General features: G+C 36.4%; 1 protein-coding gene across 1 annotated transcript in view; it reads right to left on the minus strand.

The window, feature by feature from the left end:
• Nucleotides 1-23,393, minus strand: part of ccdc171 (coiled-coil domain containing 171) — a 157,308-nt gene that overhangs the window by 114,169 nt on the left and 19,746 nt on the right. The window contains exons 10-11 of the mRNA XM_088627030.1: nt 12,797-12,899; nt 8,306-8,409 (exon numbers count right to left, since the gene is read on the minus strand). Of these exons, the coding sequence (XP_088483156.1) occupies nt 8,306-8,409; nt 12,797-12,899 (207 nt within the window). The remainder of the gene's footprint in view (nt 1-8,305; nt 8,410-12,796; nt 12,900-23,393) is intronic.

Consider the following 23,393-nt stretch of genomic DNA (forward strand, 5'->3'; position numbering starts at 1 on the left):
AGCCAGTGATTTTCAGGAACCGGCGCTTGTCCTTATGCTGAACTTTACATAAACTCCGTCATTAAATGTCAAGTTAAAATAACTCTGTACGGATCTGAGAACTTCTGGAAGAGATGGCAAACCATTTTCCTTGCTTAAAACCAGATCCATCTGCCCCACTGGACATTTCATTTTTGTATGTGATTTTTTTTACATAGCATAAAACTTAAACACACAACCTGGATAAACACGGATTTCAACTAAGCACTAAAATACCTCTGACCATTCTTTAGATTGCACTTGTAATTACTCTTTTACCACCAACTGAAACTGCACTCTGTTTAATGGTATCCGTAGCATAAGCATCTATTCCTCAGTTTTTTTTCTGCTCTATGGGCAAAACGTTAACTGTGTTTAGTGCTGAACAGCCAATCTATTTTTACAATGTGCCTGCTTCACTGTTTTGTTTTTCCTGTCATTTGTTTTTATTACTTTTTGTTACTATATTTGAATGGCTTCTGTTTTTGTATTTTGTTAACTTTTATACATTTTGTAAATTGCCCTGGATAAGGGTGTCTGTTAAGCAAATAAACAATTATACATATTTATTAGCCTGTTTATTTTAAATGTATGCCAGCTGTTTTTGGTAAAACCACACACAGTGCCTTTGTTTGTTCAATGTTTATATCTTAACAAATCCAAGGCCTAATGTATCAAACAGCAGCCAAAGTTTGGTTACATAAAACGGTGAGCCAGGCCAGGAGAGGTTTACTGGAAATATTAGGATTGAGATATTAACAGAAATCTGTAAACTCATTGTTTTGCTAAAAATATCTAGCCAACGCTTCATTTATTCCATTCAAATATTTAGAATCTTAATCTAAGAAACTCACCACTGGAAACACTGAAAACAAACAAATTGTCAACTTTTTAAATTATAAGTTTTTTTATTTACTTTTATGACCTGAATTTTTATTTTGGTTTAAAAAATAGAAGTGCTAATATTGTGTATTTGAGAATTGTTTCCTTTGATATAAAACAGAAAAGTTTTCAATGTTTAACAATATTAATCCTGACAAGTCTCTGCAGCTACTTTTGTTCAATATTCTGATGTTACTATGTTGTCATATGATTGTTTTATACACAATATTTATAAATTGTTTTATTAGATACATAAAATGATCAGTTTCTTAATTTTTTTAAGGATGATTAATGAGATACACCCAGATAATATTAATTCAACTACAGTGACTCAAAGGTTCAATGAAAAAATACATGTGGTGAAAGCAGTTATTTTTTTCATTCACAAAAAGGGGACCTTTGTCGAGTGTGCACCTTGAATGTGCCTGAGATTCATTTTTTGAATGGAGTTTAATTAACATCTGGCTCTAAGGGAAACAAATTCTGCCAGACTTACTCTCTGTCCCGACAGACCAGAAGCCCAGATTCAGAGTAGATTATTATACTGGCAAGATTTTCAAGTCCCAACAGGCCATAAAGGAATGAATATTGTAGGACAGAAACTAACTAATTCCTTAGCAGTAAATGGACTGAATGATTCTACCACAGACGGATAAATTATATCAAAGGAAACATTTCTAAAATAAACAATATTAGCACTTCTATTTTTTAAACCAAAATAAAAATTAGTCTTTTGGATAAGTCTCCGCTGAAACCTGTTTCCATCCAGGGTGAGGACATAGAGGGTGTACATTCCTACAAGTACTTAGGGGTACACCTGGATGATAAGCTGGAGTGGTCTGGTAACACTGACGCCCTGTACAAGAAAGGTCAGAGCCAACTCTATTTTCTTAGGAGGCTCAGGTCTTTTGGTGTGTGTGGAACACTGCTACACATTTTTTATGAATCAGTGGTGGCGGCGGCCTTCTTCTACGCTGTTGTATGCTGGGGCAGCAGCATCATGACAAAACATGCAAATAGGCTCAATAAACTTATCAAGAAGGCCGGCTCTGTGTTGGGGATGAGCCTTGACCCCATGGAGGTGGTGGCTGAGAGGAGAATGCTGACCAAGCTCACAGCCATCATGAACAACACCTCTCATCCACTTCATGGGACTGTTACGGGGCAGCGGAGCACTTTTAGCAACAGATTGCTCCAGCTACGGTGTTCAAGAGAATGTTTCCGCAGGTCTTTCCTCCCGGCGGCTGTCAGGGTGTATAACGCTGCCCTAGGCTAGGACTGTTAGCCCTTCATTTGCTCGTCTATGGACAGCATGTTTGCTCCATTGGACTTTTTGGACAATCAGTCTGTATAAACCTATGCACATTTTGCACATATTTTATTGTTTTTACAGTGACTATGATCATCATCATCACATTTTGCACACACCTACAGTATGTATTTATTTTTAATTTTTTATGTATTTTTAATTTTAATGTATATATTTATGTCTGTTTTTGCTCGTCTTGGGCTGGACTGCTGTAACACATCAATTTCCCTACGGGATTAATAAAGTATTATCTATCTATTTATCTAAATACCAAGCGCAATAAGCGGCCACTGTTCCAGATTCAAGTCACGTTATTGTTAAATATAAATATGGCAGCGAAATCCTCAGTGTAGGACCTGATCTGCTATAATCTAGGCATTAATAACTGAATATTTTGAAACATATGTACACCTCCGTACATACAGCCTGTGCAAAACCATACTTTGCCTCCATATCATTTTGCATTGTAAGTGGTCTGTCTGTGTTTGTACATACAGTACTTATAAACTGGATGACTCAGTTTCCTTCACTTAAACTGCTACTAGACTGAAGACATTCTAGTTGGCACCTCCCATCACCTAAGTGAAGCCAGTGCAGTAACCCTATCTGTGGACGCACTGTGATTGAATTTCAATCAAAAATGGAGAATATCACATTTAATCCTGGCTTGACATTTGATCCTCATGTAAAGAACATTGTAAAAACAATTCTTCCATCTCAGAAACACTGCCAGACTGCATCCTTTGTTGTCTTGACTGCTGCAGGAAGGCTCGTCAACACATTTATTTTTTCTAAAATTAATTACTACAATTCCCTGCTCACTGGAGTAGGTAACTCCACACTGAACAAACTCCAATATGTTCAGAATTCTGCAGCCAGAATCCTGACCAAGTCATAAGCGATTACACTACGCCTGTACTAGAGTCCTTGCACTGGCTTCCTGTCAGGTTCCAAGTCAACTTCAAAATCCTCCTGCTATCCTAAAAGGTTTCACATGGCTTGGCACCTCAGTATCTATCTGACTCATTGTCTGACTACTTCCACCTCACAACCTTCTTTCATCTGACTTATGTATTCTACATAACTCTTAAGCTAGTTTACATTCTATGGATGGCAGGGCCCAGTGAGTAGCCAATACTCATAGGAACAAGTGCTCACTATATACTATGAGAGTAGTTTTGAAACATTTTCAGATAGAAATCTTTTGTGAAAAAATCAGCTCTTTTGGGGTTCAGGGAGATTCTAAAGACACTTAAGATGTCTCAGAGGAATCAGAACAAGAAAGTTTGGGTGTAAAGAAGGGAGAGGTCACTGGAAAATCGGAAGTCAGCATGTTGTAATGTAATGTAATGTTTCTTTATTAGCCCTATACAATTTCTTGCATTAGGAATGTGTCTTTTCGCATACCCCAGCTTTTCTCCATGGAGACACAGACACACAGACAGGGAGAGAAGCTTGGGGTCAGAGCGCAGGGTCAGCCATTGTACGGCGCCCCTGGAGCAGTTGGGGTTAAGGGCCTTGCTCAGGGGCCCAACGGAGTAGGATTCCTCTGCCGGCCGCGGGATATGAACCGGCAACCTTCCAGTCACAGGCGCAGATCCTTAGCCACAGAGCCACCGCTCCGCCCACAAGTTATGATGCTTACCAGACAAAGCATACTAAAATTAATGTACAGATCGGTAGAACTGTCATCTTCATCTTTTTTTTTTTACCAGGCAGCTTATCCTTTCCAGTATAATTATAAGTAAATATATACACCACCATATAAACTGACCTACAAATTAGAACAACCATGATGTCCTTTCTGACAATTATACCACTGCTAAAATGTCACGTACCACAGTATGTAATCCTCAGTGCATGGGATATGAAAGCCAAGGTCAAGATGAATGGTATTTCGGATGTAAATGGTACACAAAAGAGAAGACAAAGAGAGCTCACTTTCACTTCTGATTTCAGTGATGGAAGACCAGAATTGAAAAAGAAACCTGAAGAAATCCCACAAGTTTGCTTGGAACAAGTTCCATTCTTGAGAGGTATCAAAACTGAAATTGATTAAAGTTGAGACTCCTTTTAAACATAGATCATGTCCAATCCACCCACATGGCTATGAGGCTGTCAGGAAACCAGGAGTATTTACATGTAAGCATAATTCGAGAAACTGCATCTCTTAATACATCCAGTTTTACAGCTTGCAAGAAAAATAGGGTTTTCAAGTTAGTTGATTGCAGGAAGCTTAGCATGTAGACCATAAAAGATGCCTATGCTCTACTTAATTTAGAATAAACAGGATCAGAATGGTTTTCAGTTGTGAATTTAAAGACTTTAACTTTAAACCACTTACATATATTCACTTACCGTTCGTAAGTTCAATTCCATGCCTCAAGGAGTTACAAGTGCACTAAAAATTAAATATTTAACAAACAAATGCAGGGGGAACATAAAAGATTTTTAAGTTTACTTTGATGATTTCACTGATTGTTTGAAATTCTCTCCAGAAAAAGTTAAGATGTTTTAGGCATCGTCAAAATATTAAAGACACATTGCACTCCCAAATAATGGCTTTTTGAAATTTAAAATTGAGATTTGTGTTCCCATTGCCAGATTTATGAAAATAAACTACACTGCCCCATGATGGTGAATGATAAAGATTTTATATGGGTCTTGCCTCATTTCTGTAGCCCAGTGAAACAGTAAGCCTTGGAAGGACACACTACGTATAGTTACATAAGACTGATGAACATAAAAAAGTAGAATACTAAAGCTAATTTATTTTTTTATTTTATTTATATGAATCTTTAGGGGTGCCAATAATTTTGACACCAATCTTTGTGAGAAAAAAACTGATGTTAACAAAAACACTTTTCTGCGAACAATTACATTAAAATACACAAGAAACTAGATTTGAGATTTGAGAATATTTGAGAATATAGCTCATTAATGGTATTGTTTAATACAGCCTAAATTGCACAACTTTTGTTTTAGTGCTTCTTTGTGTTATTATTCATCAAGTGTTCTTCAATACATTCGAAACATTGCTACATTCTTTAATTCTTGATATAGAAACACATTTCTGAATTTCTTACTAGGAAAGGATGAAAGTGTACATACAGTAAATGTAAGAAGGTTAAAATATATAACATCATAATTAGTTGTATTTGGAAATACAAGCAAATAAGCCTTTTTACAGTCTTTGTCATACAAAAATAAACACATTGTATAAGCAAAGAGGAAAGGATCAGCTTGCTTCAAGGAATCAAAATTAAAGAGCTTATTGAGTGAATATATTTTTTAAAAAGATCTATCGTACTGTAAAAGGACACCCAGCACTGCCCCAGTTTATTATTTCTTTTTGTGTCTCAGTGTAGGTCACTCAAGTGCCCTATGGTCGCCAGCACAGTAGGACACAACTCCAGGGTCAGTCAGTCACTGTCCTACGAGGGAGTCATGTGGCAGGTCATCTGTGGGACCTCAACAGCTTGTGATTTATTTTCCTTGACAGTTCATTCTTCTTTCTGTCAGATTGTTCCCTTTACATCCCTTCCCAGCCAGCCCCATAGTCGTCCCACTGCAGTCTCTGGCACACTTCCTCCACTAAGCACAATTCGTAGCCAAAGCCTGCTGAGTCGACCCTTCCGTGCTGCCACGGATCATGTGACATTCATCTTCACTGGTAACAATTCGCTGTGGGCACCGTGTTCCAACTTACTCACAGGCTCTCCTCCTTAAGCCTCAGTGGAGACTCTTAAACCACCGATTCTGCTACTTCCTGGGTCAACTCAGGCCTTTCTTGCAGCCTATATAGGGGTAATTATATCCCTCAGTTAGCTGTAACTGGGCTCGTTGCCCCCTCTCAGTCCCGTGAGTAAGCAGGACATGGCCCTTTCATTAAGAAGCAGCTAACTGAGGCAAACTATCACAAATTGAAGGCCTCCCATTTTCTGTGATAAATTGGTTTCCCTTGCAGCCTCAGAAAGTGACAGGCAGAGGACAAAAGAAGAAGCGGCAAATAAAACCAAATTTAGGTAAGAAACATATAAAAACAAATGCAAGAAAACTTTTGGGGTTTACAGGTAGTAGATGATGGGCTAAAGTACATTTAAAATTGTTATTTTTAAACTTTGAAAAATCACTTAATGTATACATTTTGGCCCACAAATATATTTTTAAAATAACTGAATTATGATATTCAAAGGTGTAACATTAATTTAATTGTATTCACCCAAAGAATGTATTTCTGTCTTCTGTCTAAGCCCAAAAAAATGCTGGGCAGCCATTATGTCCACACAAAACATTAAAGAGAATTTCTCTTTGGACCTTCAGAACAGGTCATTAAAATAATTGCTGCTTATACACATAAAATTTAGATGAAACATTTTAAAACAAGCTCTTCAGCATTAAAGCAACAAATGACCAAAGAAAATAAAAAATAAAAATAAAAAGGTATTTATATGGCCTTGTTAAAAAAAAGAACATGATATGAAACTTATATTAAGATCATACTTGTTGACAAATTTGCAAAATCTCCAGTGATATCCCTTTTTACCCCTTTCCATTATAAACTAACACATATTAAAACACACCCTTTAGTCAACACCGCCAGTTCAAAATAACATTAGAGCCAAGTCCTAATTAGTACAGGCTTTTTTGTCATCGGCTTTGATTTATAATTCAGCATCATTTCAAAAAGAGACAATACCCCTAGGTTTAAAGTTTCAGTTTGAACTAAAAAACTACAAGCAGTTTTGAAGGCTCTCAAGCAAAGTTCCACCCTAGTACGTTTAAGGTAACTGGCCAATTTTCTTTTCTATAGGACCAGTCTGTAGAGTCACATGGTCATTAGGATCCATATTTGCCAAACACAAGATGACCCACAATGGCTATAATAAGTATTGTTGCAACCTGTGAAGTGCAAGTCTAAAGTACTGTAGTTTCTAGTCTTGAACACTGCTTTCAATTCAAAGTGGTGTATAGGCTGCCAAAACTAAGGCATTATGGATTTTCAGAAAAAAAGGCAGTCAAGAAAAGTGTCTTAGTTTATACAGTTACTCCATATCACAATATTTAGATATTAACAAAAACCATGAAATGATTTGCAATTATTATGGAAAGGAAACGTCATCAAGAAGACAACAAAACAGTGGTCAGGTGGTACATGCACTAGGTAAAACCAGGTCACTGGTACATGTACAAATCTTATTTTTTCATGTTGGTATTTCATCAGCAGTACAATTCTATCTACCAAGTCTGGAGTTCAACGGCCAAAAATGTTTTTGAACATGATATGGAGTTGGATAGGAGCAAACTGTTGGGACCTAAAAAATTGTTGTAAGCTAAAAAGGTTTCACAGAAATATAAGAGATGAGGTCTTTAGTAGGATTTAGGATGATGAAAGCTTCAAAGGTTCAATTCAATCAAAGCACTGGTTTCTAAGACAGCAGCTGTTTGAAGTTTGAGAACAGAATCCCAGGCAGCTGTCTTGGTTTCAGCAGGAACCCATTTTTACAACACTAACTGTATTGCCAGTAGAATCACACCCATCAAACTTGCTATTATGTGGCCAAGAAACCCTTGAACAAGTGCAGTCTGCTGTCTGCTGTATGGGATGTGTATCAACAAAAAAGAATGTAGTTGGTCAGCTATCCTGGTTTATGTAGTAAACCTATTGCATAGTACTGTATTTACATAAACCACAAATTGGTACATATCAAATTGGGAATTAATTTGACAAGAAATTCAGGAAGAATAGCTTTAAACATTACATGTAAGAGTTCATGTCTTGCCGAGTAAGTGGTAGTATTTAAATTTATCACTGTAGCAGGTTTAAGCACAATGAAACCTGTCAAGTCTATCAGCGCAGCACTTTTCAGAACAATGACAGTCTGAGTCTCATGAACAAAATGGTGGTCATGTTAACATTGTGGTTTATGCAAGAACCACATTTTGCCATGTTAACTGCACTGTCACTAGAAAACAAAACATAGCAAGTTTGGAATTAATTGGGGAAAAAACTTCTTGATCACAAGTAGTTTGAGTAAGAGGCTATGTTTCACCAAGCAGCTGATGCTTTTTTGAGGGTCAAGTGTGAATAGTTACCTCTTTAGCAGTCTGGTTCAGAGTGTCCTGGTAATATACCAAAGTCCTCTTCAAGCTCTCCAGGAGAGCAGAGGGGCTCTGCTTTCCTTGGTCTCTAGGTTCAACTGAAAAACAAAATGTCAAATACCTCAAGAGTCTCCCAATAGAGTATCACACCAAAGTCATGTGTCATATGATGTAGAAGGCAAGCACTGTGAGATCATGAAATCACATGAGACACCATACAGTATATCTCATTACACTCCTGATACCAATACACCCCAGGAATTTTTTCTGACCATGTTCAATTCAAATAAATGTTTTTTTTATTTTTTTATATGAGGACTCCAAGGGCATACCAACACTTAAGTTGGGGAGGAATGAGAATGGCTGGCTGGTTTAATTAGACTATAACTCAATAAACAAAAATTTAACAAGACCAAGCAAAGATCCTTGGATCTAATTTATTGTTCCTTCTAATTAGTAATGAAAATTCTCAGAGCTAGTATTATAAGACTTATATCAAGGTTAAAACTAGCAGGCTACAGTAAAGCAACAAAAGTTCAGATATTATTATTACACAGCATGAACATATTTAATGAATGTAATCTTGCTATACCAAAATAACTTTACAGCTGTGAATATTACTTTAATTATCAATCTAATGGCATATGTCAAAAGAATCAAGATTGCTTATATTTAAGATCCATTTTCAGCTGTTTTGATGGAATATAAAATGACTTATATAAATCAGCTTCTTTATGTTCCAAAATATATTTTACTAATTGTTACGAACTACACTGGAAAGAATGAAATTATGTTTTTTTTTACTAACATTATGTTCAGCACAATCTACGGTATCTCATCTCCTTCTGGGTTTGATTTCTACCAAGCTCTTAATGCTTTAACTGAACAGTTGATTTGTTTAATGAGATGTTCTAATTGTATGCACATCATAAAAATGTGTAACCAAAAGCTAAGACAATAGGTACTTTCTAAGCTGCAACTGTTTGAAAGCAATACAAAAGGTCTAGTTAAGCTGGATAGCAATATTAAGGATTCGTTTAAGCAAAAGCTCATTTGGAACAAAAACCACCTCAATGGACAGTTTATGGAAGACCTTGTTTAAGAGTTTAAGCAAAATGTAGCTTATTCATTTGGAACACAAGCTTTCATACAATTAAGTAAACGTGTAAATGGGGCCTATTCATGCCATGCCAGATCAGAGTATTCTGAACTACGAATGAACAGCCAGTTTTTGATCAAGATGAAGTACATTCAAGGCTGGCATTTACTCCTGTTCCCTTGTGTATAATGATCTACTGATCACCTTTTATTCTAGCTCCTTTATAAAGCTAACATGACGATTTTACATTTTCATTCGAATTTATCCTTTAAAACCCACTTCTGTTTCTTCTAATACCACTTTCGAAGTTGAAATCCAAGAGCTCTTTGATCATACTCCCCCATTAAGGTTTAATGTCTCAATCCCTGACGTTGTTGCAACTCAGAAGCTTACTTAATAAAATTTCTTGGCTGCTCTCGAAATTTCCTGCTCCTAAACGAAGAGTCTTTTTTCCCTGCTTCCCATCCAACCTCTACTTTCAAGTTCCTTTATTCTTTACTCCAACTATAAACCCCAGATTTTGTTTTCCCATATAGTCAATCCTGTTTGCGAAACACAGGAAAAGACATTAAGCTGGGTCTTCAGGCTTGCTCAGTTCATAATCCACTTGTCTTCCTTTTCACAAATCAATGCAAAGGTTGAAAAAAGGTTAAAAAAAGCTTGCTACATTTGCTCATGAAGTTCCAGGTGAGGGGCACATTATTTTCTTACTAAATGGGTTGATTACCATGATGAAAGAAAATATAATTCTATTAAAATATCAGATTTTGAACAGACCATTATAACCAATGGTCGTTAAACCACTTACACCACTTTTCAAAAGCAGAGATTTCTACCAGCAGCAAAAGAACTCGCATATTTCCATATTTTCCAATGATATCACTTGGCTTTTTTTTCATTAAATGGACAAAAACAAATACTGTACCATACAAACTGAAATTTTGTCAGGTGAAAGGGGCAATTAAATGGTAACACCTTAATCAGATGTATTTTTTTCTCCCGCACACTTTCCAGATAAGACTCAAATTATACAGAAATGATCTAGACTATATTGGGAAGTTATTTGTTAAAAACAGGTTAATGTAAAAAAACACAAAACCAAAGAACTTTAAATAATCCAGGAGAAATATAAATTGGTGTTTCAAAGAAGATTTCAAGGATAAAATGTAATAATACCTATTGTATTACGATTTCTAATTAATGAAGAGAAATTCTGAAACTTTACTTAAGAATACCTTCTACATAATTTATTTCTACTGCAAAGCACTCTAACACACCCCAGTGTTACAGGTGTGTGGCAAGTAAGAACATTTTAACTGGAGACTCAAGTGAAAGCAAAAAAAAAGTAAATGCCAATAATGAACAACTCAATATTATTGCTTAAACATAAATCAAGATGTGTCATATATGTAGATAAAATAAACTAACACATAACATACTTTTATAAGATAATAAACATTTATCTTTTACCTATTTGTATGCAAATAAAATGGTTAACAATATAAAATGAATATACTAAAAAGGCTTTTAATTTTTAAAATCCTTCAGGTATACTTCTGACATGTGAATGATAACTTCCTTCTACAATGCAGTCAACTTACTTTTAAAAGTAAAAAGATTTTGGTTTCTTGTGCAATATATTAAGGTTGTGAAGATAGCATTATTAACTATATATGCTTCTTAATAAGGAATAAACAAAGCCATTTTAGACTAAAAATGACTGGATTCAGTTCTCAATTGAAGTGCAAGTATCACTGATGAGTTTCTGAAATGAGGAAATACTAGATTGTTGCCTTCATGCATTCTGTTTCCATTAACATCTTTAAAGAGGGTCACAACACAAACAAGTTGTGGTAAATAGCAATAATGCAAAACATTCACCTTTACAACATACAAAACCAAAACTACAAATAACTACATTTGGAGTGAAATTAACTACTACAAGGTTTTTGCAACATTGAGCTGGACGCCAAATTGAATTTTCATTTTCATGCATTTATTTGTTGAATTAATTGCAGTTCATATTAAAGGGTTGAAATGATTACAAATCTCTTAATATTTACATTTTAAAATGTGCCTCAACTAGAACACTTAAATGAATTATTCCACAAAAAAGAACTTAGATGAAGCAAAAATCAGAACATACAGATAGAGTCCAGTAACTGGTAGAAACAATCTGAAAGCTCTTTTTGTTTACTCCAGTGATCTGTTATACTAAAACAAAAGGCTTAAATTTTATGGAAACGTACATTGATTATAACCACCTTTGCAGTAACAAGTATTATTTCTTTGTGGTTATTTGAGTTTCTACTCTTAGCTTTATTCAAAATTCATTTTCTTTTATTTACACAGAAAAGGATTATCAAGTGCAGCAGAAAATGTCAAAAATAGTTGCTGGATTTCATATTTTATACAAGTCCTTATCCAGCTTCCAAACAAAAGTTTTCTTTCTGTCATCCCGGCCTGCTGTGCTGCAGCTGGTTATAGTTAGTTTGAAAAGGAAGCTAATTTATCAATTTTCACACAATGATTTGCAACTATACTGCAGAAGCAAGTACAGTCTGAAATACCCTCTGGAGACATAAATAGGATTAGTAAATTAACACCTGAAAAAAGTAGGAGTTAAAAATAAGTAGAACAATAATAATTAGAAAGACTTATATAAAGTTTGTTTCTCAATGTAATGTGACATAGTGATGTAGACATACAAAACAATACTAAATGCTTTACATACTGGCTATATTAAAAAATCAAAATTAAATTCTCTCCTGTGTTTGGAATGAACATGCTGTAAATTGTTTGGATTTAATGGCACCTTTATTTAGGCTACCTCTTCCCTGTCTCCTCTCAGCACCATACAGAAACACACATCAGTAGGATGGGATGTTTCACTGAAAACCTCAACCTTAGGTCTAGTCACATAATTAATATGTTGTTGCATCAAAGTTGAAGCCGTTGCTTCAGAAATGTCCTGCACAACCCTTATTGAATACCTGACCTCCAAGTTGCTGAAGGTTGCGTCAAAATTTGGCTCACTCCAAGTAAAACATCTGCTCCCCTTGCAGGCAGACTGTACGGACCCCGGTCTCAGCTGGATTTACAGCCCAGCAAGAGAGCCCTTTCCCTGTCCTACCACACTGACCCTGGCATTTATAAATCAAACTGGGGGCTGACAACAGCAGGGCCCCACTCCATCACCCTCTCCAAGCCAGTTTGGTCACTCCACCGCTGCGAGGACTGCTCCTGTCTTGTCATCAAATCATAGCCTGTCGAGAGCCGGGGGAGGGCATGGGTGGATAGCCAAGGCATCTGCACTATTCCCACAAAGCGGCGACTCTTGGAACCCTGACAGAAGCATCTGTCATCCCCTGCCTTCAAACACTCACCTGCCGTCCGCAGGCCTGACACACTGCAGTGGTGCAATAGCTGCTCCAGCTCCCGCATGCAGCTCTCGTACGCCTCTTCCAAAAAGGCCTGCCGATTCTTTGCCTTAATAAAAAACAAGAGAAAGGTGAACGGTTGCAAATGGGAATTTTTTGGGGGGTCGTCCCTGTTCTCAAAAGGAACAGTCTATTGGTGATTTTTACCATTTTTTTAAAGCGGAGTCATCAATTAATCAACATCACTTTTACAGCATTTGGACGCCTTATACATAATCCGTAGTCTGTTAATAAACGCAGCTCAATTTGTACAGTTTTTGTATCTTATGTCCCCAATATTAAACAATATCTCCTTTGCTGTATCACTTTTTTTAATTACTAACTTATGAAGTATAATTATTGCACCATTTGCTGATTTTGTCCTCAGTTTTTCAGGATAGATGTTATTAGTCACACGATTGACACAAGGACAACATTTATGTATTCTCTGGCTTAGGATAATTTCAATGGTGGTACTGCTAGCATTAACTCAACATAAGCTTCATTTACTGAAAAATGTAAAATCGAGGAGGTGGAGAACAGACACAATCATTCATTGTCCTCGTGCATTGAAACGTCTGTAAAAACCTGCTATCTAAAATTAGTGTGTAACAGAATTCTAAACAAGTTTCCCAGTACAGTATATCCCCGTGTACTTCACAATTAGTGAAATCACTCTTGGGATCAATCCTACCAATTCCCTTTAAAATTCTGAAAACATAAATGAAGTCTCTTCCCAAATGTTTTTTTTTTCAGTCCTACCAATTTGAAGCTAAGCCCTAGAAGCAATCTATGCTATTTTCTGACGTTTCTCCAATGATTCTGAACCGCATTTGTAAAGAACAGGCCAAAACTACAAGTTGTACACCATGCGTGATCTGACAAGTGTGTTCTACAATTTCAGGATAACTGTTTTGGAGTTAATTACAGACTCTTTGCCAATCACATAGGCTGTTAGCTATTACCGCGAGATTTGTCTTGTGAGCAAATCTGACTGTCTAGTCACACTTTGTTCTATGTCATCTATACAGTGAAAAGAAAGCACACCCCATTATGACCCTATGGGTCATATCAAGATGTGGCCTTCATCTGGTCCTCACCAAATCGTAACAAAGGATAATTCTAACCTGATGCGACAGATCACACACAAATTTTACTTTGTCATTATTTTTTTTTAAATCAGCCAATGTAGCCTTGTGTGCAAATTTATGCAAACGCATTTTAACTAGAAGCCCTAAAAATCACGTGGGGTTATTTTTGAATGGTTAGACGTATCTTTAATTACTGTAAATATCAGGTCACTACTGAAAATGCTTTTGTGCTCAGTATCCAAATTCAGGTCATCAACGAAAGAGAAAGGCTGAAACTGCATCTAACATTTCACCGGCAGCTCTAAAAGACTTTGGTACTTTGCTCCTTGTTTTGAAATACTATTGAAAATGCAGAAGCAAAACTATATAAACTTTGATCTCACAGAAGCTTGCTTGCGCTAAAATCCTGCTTGAAAAGCTGGACAGCAAAACGTTTTACAGCAAGTAAAAATATCCATCAGTCATTGAGATTTGTGGAGTCATGCTCTTCCAACTTCATAAAACTTGACAATCGGGACTAGATTGTCTCCAACACTGCTGATGTTAAACTGCTGTTTCAGCACATGGACATATTTTTGAACCACGAATGTAAAAACAAGTAAAATGATTATGCTGTTCAGTTTAAATAAAAAAAATAAAGAAGTTAAAGCCGAGATTTTGTTTATTTTAATTGGTCAAGATTTTGACTTGTAAGAATTCTATTTGTTTGCATTTTTGTAAAAATTTTATACTATTTAAGGTAATAATCTTTGCTTTGTGGTTAAATTAAAAAAGGTTCAGATACTATCTAAATGACACTACCTACAATGTAATTGCTATGAATTTAGCAAAAATGTTCTGTGGTTTTACAGTGGCACTAAATATGACTATAGCTACACCAGATGCTGCACATTACCCACCTTGATTGAAAATGTGTTCAATATTTAATAATTTATTCTGTCCAATTGTCACATTACTTTTAGCACATATGAACATAGGTTCACTGAAAAACAAAACCTAAGATTTTAAGTAAACTCTTACAAATGATACATGACAAAATAGGCTTGAAATAGAATGAATGTCATATGACATTACTTAATCATTTCAGTAACTTAGTCATTACTTGATCATTTCAGCACATTGAAATATTTATTGTTGTAGTTCTTAAGAATAGAAATCTCTCCCAGGCTTATGGTCATGTGGCATAGTAAAGAGAATTTATTCCAAATATCAATTTCAAAACCACTTTCACACACCCCTAGGAGGCTCTGATAATACTGGTAATTCAGCAGAGTAAGTTTCCTGACTCAGTAACAGATGTAGAGCATATTTTTTTAAAGCCTGAAAAACTATCTTCAATATTTAAAAAAATACTCTTCAGATCTTGAATTTGGGACCAATAATGTGGTTACCAAAAAACTCAACACATAACTACAAGCCTTATACTAGCATGGGAGGGCTGAGCAGTGTACATACCTGTCTCAAAAACTTGTAAAGCTACACTTTTACTCCACATTATTTGCAGCTGAATAATTGTGATGTGACTTTTGCCACTTAAAATTTCCCATTTAAAGGGGAAATGCAGTCCCAATTTCTCAGACCAGGTTATTAAATCTCAGTAACAAAATAAATTCACTGACGGTATAGAAAAATTGCACATACAGTATTTTAAAGTACAAAAACCATAAACGTGTTGTCGCAAAACCAGGTCTCATCATGGGCAGGAGTGAGAGTTGTGACATGACACAGCCCTTCGTGGTCACTAGTTACCGTGATGACTAATGTAATGCAATGTACGAGCGAATAAGTACGGCTTGTGCAGCAGACATTTCACCGCAGAAATTTTCCAACGTGATCTGCCTGCAAAGTAAGTTCCATTTTTTGGTAAAACCGTCTTGAAGTTGAGAGCCTGCTCTGCACTGTAAATTTTGTCTATTTTGTAAATTAAATTGGAGGTTAAATTTGAATTTACAGTAACTGTGGTTTGAAATGCACTCATTAATGCTGATTCTTTCTAATCCCAAAATATAAAAATAGTGTTGCAGTTCCCCTATAAAGCTCACACATGCTCTGTGTCAAGCCACATGAACCGGCTGGATGTGGAACCTGCTGCTCCCAAGCTTCCTGCTGTTAAATGGTAACATAGCTTACAGAGAAGAAAAAATGTAATACTAGACTTCTTAGCCTCTCTGGATTACACTTTTTGTCCCATAAACCTATCCACCCACACCTCTGCCACTCATCCTTCTATGTAAAATAACTTCCTTGAAGCAAGCCTCTATGGTAAACAGCCAACTGTACACCATCAATTGGAGAATCTCAATCCATAGTCAACTAGTGACAATACAGATTCAATCCAATTATGTCTGGATCCAGATCCGTATTTTGACTGCAACTAGCAACTGTACTTTTCCACCTTTAGGTTAACAAATCCATCTAGGGCGCAATACAAATATTTTAAAAACATTTCCAAATCATTTATCCAAGAATAGATTAAATAATATCAATTCATTAACAGAGTTATGTCTAAAAATGCCATTGAAGGATATTAATGTTACAAAAAACATTAGCCTATCTTGTTTTCTATCTTGCATTATCAAAACCATATTGAACTACTGTAGAACCTGCTTTAAATGCCATAAGCTACTGAAAATGTGAAACCGGGACATACTGTATATTTGAAGGACAAAGAATAACAATAATACTTGCCTGTTATCTGTTGAGTTTTAGGTGAGAAAAGACATTTACACATCACAAATAGAACTTTGGGGAGAAAAAAAACGAGAAAAAAAAACTTGGGGGCAAATGTGATTACCAGATGCCAAAAATAAATGCCGTAAATCAAGCTGTAGCCCTGGCTGGTGCTTACTTCATCTTCCCAATTGAACCCCACAGCCCTAGCAAGCTGAAGGATTGCCAACTGGAAGAGAGGAAAGATGCCAATCGACGGGGTCTTCATTCCAGGCACAACTACCCCTCCTCCAATCCTCCACCCCCGATACACGAGCATACAAACCTTTGAAGGACACCATCACTCACTGAACTCTAGTAAGGTGCCCTTCACGAGACATCAAGAGCTGACAACCACTACTTCAAATGGAAATACCTTTAGGAGCATGAAGTTACCACCATTCTTTTAGAAATAAACTACAGTCAACAAAAGTTTATACATTTATGTATAAAAAGGAAGTTTTTTGATACCCATTTAATAGACAATAAAATTTTTTGACAAGGTCTATATGCAGTGCAAACATCAGCAGGATAAAACTGTACCTACTGTAATGGAGTTGAAAGGCAGACTGAGCAAAACACACCTCTCACCCAGAAGTACAACTGTACATTTAAGTATCAAAACGCTATATCTGAAGCAATGTCAGTCAATAATTAACTTTAAATGTTTATAAATTGTGCTAATCAACAATACCTTTCATTTTAACTTCTGTTACCATGCCCTAGTGACATACATCTAACTTTAATTCCTGTGAATCTGCAGATGTCTTCAACTGTGTGTATATGATGTGCAAAGTAATGCCTACAACTACAGAAAGGCCAAAAAACAAATGTAGTCTTCCTCTTTGAATAATCTTCTTATTGAAATAATGTTATACATATGTCTCCAACACTGTTGCTAAAGGTACCAATCCAGTTTTTCTTATAAGTTACCCCAAATCACCTGTTTCTTGAAGATTATCATAATTTCTTTGAGCAATGCTTGACAAATTAAGCAGAACTGGGGTCATGGGTTCAATTCCAGACCTGGGGTGCAATTTGCATGAACTTTTTATGTTCTCCCCATGTTTATGTGGGTTTCCTCTGGGTATTCTAGTTTCCTCTCAAAGTGTAAAGACATACTGGTAGGTTAATTGGCTTCTGGGAAAACTGACCCCGGTGTGAGTGAGTGCGTATCTTTGTTTGTTTGTGACTGCGATGGACTGGCATCCCGACCAGGGCGCACCCAGCCTTAGACCTGTTGCTTGCCAAGATCTCTGGATCTCCCGCAACCTTAATGCGGATGAAGGAATTAGAAAATTGATAGATGGATGCTTCAATGAGGGGAATATTGTTCCTTTAGGGCAGAATAATATTCTGATTTTCTGATCTCCAATTTATTCGATTGAACACAATATCCATTTCAATGTTCATACAGTAGTAAAATTGTTTCAGCTTTTTAGAAATTGATGATTCAAAGGTAACTTTTAAAACCCTCTGCACAGAGGTTTCTCCAATGCCAGGTTTGGAGACTCTAGCTATAGTCCTTTATGATAAAAAATAATGCTGTCACCATTCAAATAGTGACAGTTTAAATTCAAGGGTACTAACAGTATCTGATTTTAATGTACTGAAAATGATCCATCATACATAGGCAATAACAGAACTTATTCTGTTACATTAAAATACAGATAATGTCTCTTGTAATTACTTGCAAGAATGTACAGAAGACTTGCCTGCACTGTATATTTTGTCATCCAAAAAATGTTTAATGTATGGAAGTCTTAATAATAATAAATACATTTTATATAGCGCCTTTAAAGGTTGCTTTCTTAAAGCACTTTACAGAATGACAACAACAATAAAAAAATGCAGAAGAAATGCATGATGACAATACACAGTTAGAGGAGACAGTAGATGGTGGTACTAAATACAGTAGGAGCAGAGGGGTAAAGAACAGAACCAGTTAAGTAAAGGCTCTTCTAAAGAAGAAGGTTTTGAGTCTGGATTTGAAAGGGTTTATAGAAGGTGACTCTGACATCCTTGGGGAGAGAATTCCAGAGCTTCGGGGCATAACAGGAGAAGGCTACGGCACCCAAAGAGTGTAGACTGGCTTGGGGGACAGATAGGAGACCACAATTAGAAGAGCGAAGGTTGCGAACTGAGGTGCCAATCCATGCAGAGCCTTATAGGTTAGCATGAGGCTTTTGAAGTCGACATGAAACTTCACAGGAAGCCAGTGCAATGACTCCAGGATAGGAGTAATGTAATCACTTGCACCTAATCTGGTCAAGATGCTGGCTACCAAATTTTGGACATATTGGTTTGTTCAATGTGGATTTAGAAACCCCAGCAAGTAGAACATTACAGGAGTCGATTCAAGAGAAGACAAATGTGTTGATCAGCTTTTCAGCCACAGTTAGTGATAACACAGGACGTAGTCTAGCGATATTTCTGAGATGAAAGAAAGATGTTTTGACAATATGCAGCACATGTGGGTCAAATGTCAAGCCTGAATCAAATATCACCCTCATGTTTTTCAATTTAGACTGAAGCTCAAGTACAGTACCATTCACAGATAGGGTTACAGCATTAGTTTTACAAAGTTGATGGGGGGTGCCAATAAGCATGACTTCAGTCTTGTCATAGTTAAGATGGAGGAAAGTTTGAGTCATCCATGCTTTTATGTCGGAGATAGATAGATAACTAGATAAAATAGAGACAGCCACATCAGTTTTCAGTTTGGTATGGATGTAGATTTGAGTATTGTCAGCATAGAAATGATAGTTGAGGCCATGTGATCTTAAAAGCTGACCAAGTGGAAACATGTAGATGCTGAAAAGTAAGGGGCCCAGTACTGAGCCCTGAGGAACACCAGACTTAACGAGTCCAATTTATATCTGCCAAGAGAGATAAAGTGACAACGAACAGTGAGGTAAGACTTGAACCATTTGAGAGCAGTGTCATAAACTCTAAACACAGTCTCAAGAGGAAAAAGTAAGATATCGTGGTTAATATGTGTCAAAAAGTGTCAAAAGCAGCACTGAGATCAAGAAGAATGAGGATAGAAAGAGAACCAGAAGCTATTAGAAGATCATTAATGACTTCTGTAGTCTTCTGTAATTAACCAGTTTTTGGATTAAATACACACTCTTGTACTAAAGAAACACAGAAAACAATATATTAAATATATATTTTAAATGTATCTGAAAAGTAAACGTATTTATAATACATATGCTGCCATAATTCTTGAAACCATAAAGGCTGTTTATAGATGTTCTTTGAGATTCTTAGTGAAATCATATTTAAAAAAGAAATTCCGCCCATGTAATAATAATAATAATAATAATAATAATAATTGCTTACACTTATATAGCGCTTTTCTGGACACTCCACTCAAAGCGCTTTACAGGTAATGGGGACTCCCCTCCACCAATGTGCAGCATCCAGCCATAGTGCGCCAGAACGCTCACCACACATCAGCTATCAGTTGAGAGCAGAGAAATGTAGCCAATTCATAGATGGGGATTATTAGGAGGCCATGATTGGTAAAGGCCAATGGGGAAATTTGGCCAGGACGCCGGGGTTACACCCCTACTCTTTTCAGGACCTCTGTTTTACGTCTCATCCGAAGGACGGCGCCTGTTTACAGTATAGTGTCCCCGTCACTATACTGGGGCATTAGGACCCACATGGACCTCAGGGTGAGCGCCCCCTGCTGGCCCCACTAACACCTCTTCCAGCAGCAACCTTAGTTTTTCCCAGGAGGTCTCCCATCCAGGTACTGACCAGGCTCACACCTGCTTAGCTTCAGTGGGTTGCCAGTTGTGAGTTGCAGGGTGATATGGCTGCTGGTTAAATACAAACTGACTTGAATGTGTCGGAGAGGAAAATCTCGTCTGAAAAAAATCACATTTAGAAAAGGTAGTTCGAGTAACCTAGTACTGTACATACCAGAAGTGATATTTATTTATAAAATTAGCAGATTTATTGGTCACATTTATTACTTTTCTAAATCAAATTTTATAGCACCAAAAGCTTTCCTGTGAGGATTAATTCTTTATACAAACTGTACATCTAATGTGTTCTTAATGATTTCTCAAGAGTACCTGTATTTAGCAATATACTTTAAAGTAGTTTGTCCTGTGTATTAAGATGCCTGAACCACGTAAAAAAATACAATATTCCAGTAAAGGGAGGCAACATTTGAGCTGAACTCACAATCCTGAAAGTAAAAGCCTTGACAAATACTCAGACTGATGCAGTTCATTTCCAAACATTTCAGATGCCCCTTTCTATTGAAAACAACATGGAAACAGTGATATATCTACACGTCTTAAGGTAAGGAGTCCCATAATGCAATGCCTGAGAAGTCAAACGTAGCCTATTATAAGCACTCTGCGACTATATAGCATTATTTTTTACATTTCATCATTGAAAACTTTCAAAACTAACTTGGCCTAGGCATGTAGTTCCCAAGCTCTAGTTCCGTAAATGACTGAAGTGTTGAGGAAAACAGCTCAACAGCAGTTTTTATTGATAAATCAGACTTTATTTAACCTCAGAACGCATGTCATTTTTGTTATTCATGGTAGATAAAGTAGACAAGTTGGCAACTTAGCAAATTCAAAAATACAACATAGCTCTGAATTTGAACTTTATTCCAATTTTAGTTTTTATGTTATATGTTAAGCAGGGCTGTTTTGTTTTTCAGAAAAAAGCAAAAGCATTTGCTTTCATAGTTGTTAGTTCAAAACGTGCTAAACAGTAAATCAGATTTTCAAAAAAATGATGCCATGTAGTGTATGTGACTAAATGCATTTACTTAAATTTTCCAATTCATAAAGATACAGTAAGGCTTGTTTTATCTTGCACCAGGCATCTCTCATCAAATCAAACTGTCAGAAAACCACAGGATTTGTGGATCCGGTTCTGGCCCGCGTGTTTTCCTGTCTCCCACCAATAAAAGGTTTGGCACTAAACGTAGGGATGTCAGAATGAGAAAAATAAATTCTTCAATGGATTTGCCAGGTCAACCGACTCTCATCAATAAAGTCCAACTTATACAGCTTTCTCAAAGACTCTTCTTAGGGGCTTGATGCCAATTCCAAACTGGTACCTCACCACAACAAAGAGCTCATTTCCCCTGATGCTTTTGCTGTGTGTTATTATTCTGCACAAGACTCCTGCCCTGTCTGTTTCAGCACAGAGAACAATGTACTGTGTAGTGCTCTTCCAAGAACTTGTCAGCCTCCCTGCTGAGACTTCAGCAGAATCCTGGGATGGAAAGGTCAGATGTATAGGTTTGTATTTGGCAGGATTTTCTTCCCTCCAAGTCCTTCCTGATTTATTTTTCTGCCCTTCCAGTGCATGTTTCTATCTCCTAGCTATTAACCTCCTACATGTAGATACATTTGTACATACATTAAACGGCAATCTTAAATGGTATTGCAACATGGAGGACATGAGATAATAATGTCAGATACTATCATTTCCAGGACTTTTCCAGGCCGTAAAAGTATCTGTACACATCTAAACATGATAGAGTTATGTTCTGACCAAGAACATATGTATAAACATACAGTATATGCATGTATGAGGTACAGGACATGATTACGGTTAATACTAAGATGAAAGTTTACAGGCATAAGGTATTGACATCATAAGGAGAAATCTGGTGCTCCATTTAATTTATATTTATCTATTTATATTACAGGTCTGCTTAAATTGAAATTGCTAGTGTTTTAAGACTCCACTTTAGAGTGCTAATTCCAGTAGTTCACAGGGAAAATTAGAGCCTGTGGACACATGGCATGTTAATTCAACAGAAATTTTCACTCAACTCAACAAGCAACTTTTACTATATTAAAGTTGGATTTAATTTTCCATACTAGTTGGACATTGTTAAAATTTCTTAATTTTTTTATTCTGCTTAATACTTATACAGCATTTGTTCCACAAATATATATTTTGTAAGCTTTTTCCAATTTTTTCTCATCTTGGCAAAAAACAGTTGAAGAAGCAGGATACAAATACAATCCTGTATGTGTTTATGTGACTTCATGGGTATCTATAAATTAAATATTTTCATTAATTATACACACTTTAGCAATGTTTTATTAATGTTACACTGACAAACACAAGTTATAGAATTGAATAATTTGAAATGTAGATTGTCAATATTTTGGTATGTGACTACAATAGCAGAAAGGGAACAAGAATGGCACAAATGGCACACAAAAAAGGCAGAGGTGAGAAAAGGGTTCTAGTTTGAAAGTCTTAAATAATAAATGTGAAGACCTGTTTTTAATCTTAAACATTAATTGAATGAACAAGAAACAAATGTAGTCCAGACTGGCTCTGGTACATTTGATAAAGTTGATATAAAGAATATCAACTAAGCAACTGTGTCTGCCCGACATGATTAAGAGATTACACTGACCATGGTTTTGTTGTCTGAACAGATGCATTTAGCACCGAAAGTGCACCAAAATTAATATGATACTACATACTAGAACTACCACTGGCAAAAACAAACCAATCCCTAAATTTTCCCCTCACATGTTTTCTCCATGTCGCCCAGCCAGTCGCCAAATGAGACAGAATTGGAATTTAATTACAAAACGTCACCACTTGCCAAGTCTGTCAGGTGGTCCCTCCATTACATGGGATTCTCTTTATCTAGTTCAGCCTTGGGTGCCAGTAACACTGCTGAAGTTTAATCACAGTGCATGAAAAGAAACTGAATAGTCCAGACAGGCCCTGGTACATTTGATAAAGTGCGG

The sequence above is a fragment of the Lepisosteus platostomus genome, chromosome 1 (genome assembly GCF_059453375.1).
Source record: "Lepisosteus platostomus isolate fLepPlt1 chromosome 1, fLepPlt1.hap1, whole genome shotgun sequence".
NCBI classification, from domain to species: Eukaryota; Metazoa; Chordata; class Actinopteri; order Semionotiformes; family Lepisosteidae; genus Lepisosteus; species Lepisosteus platostomus.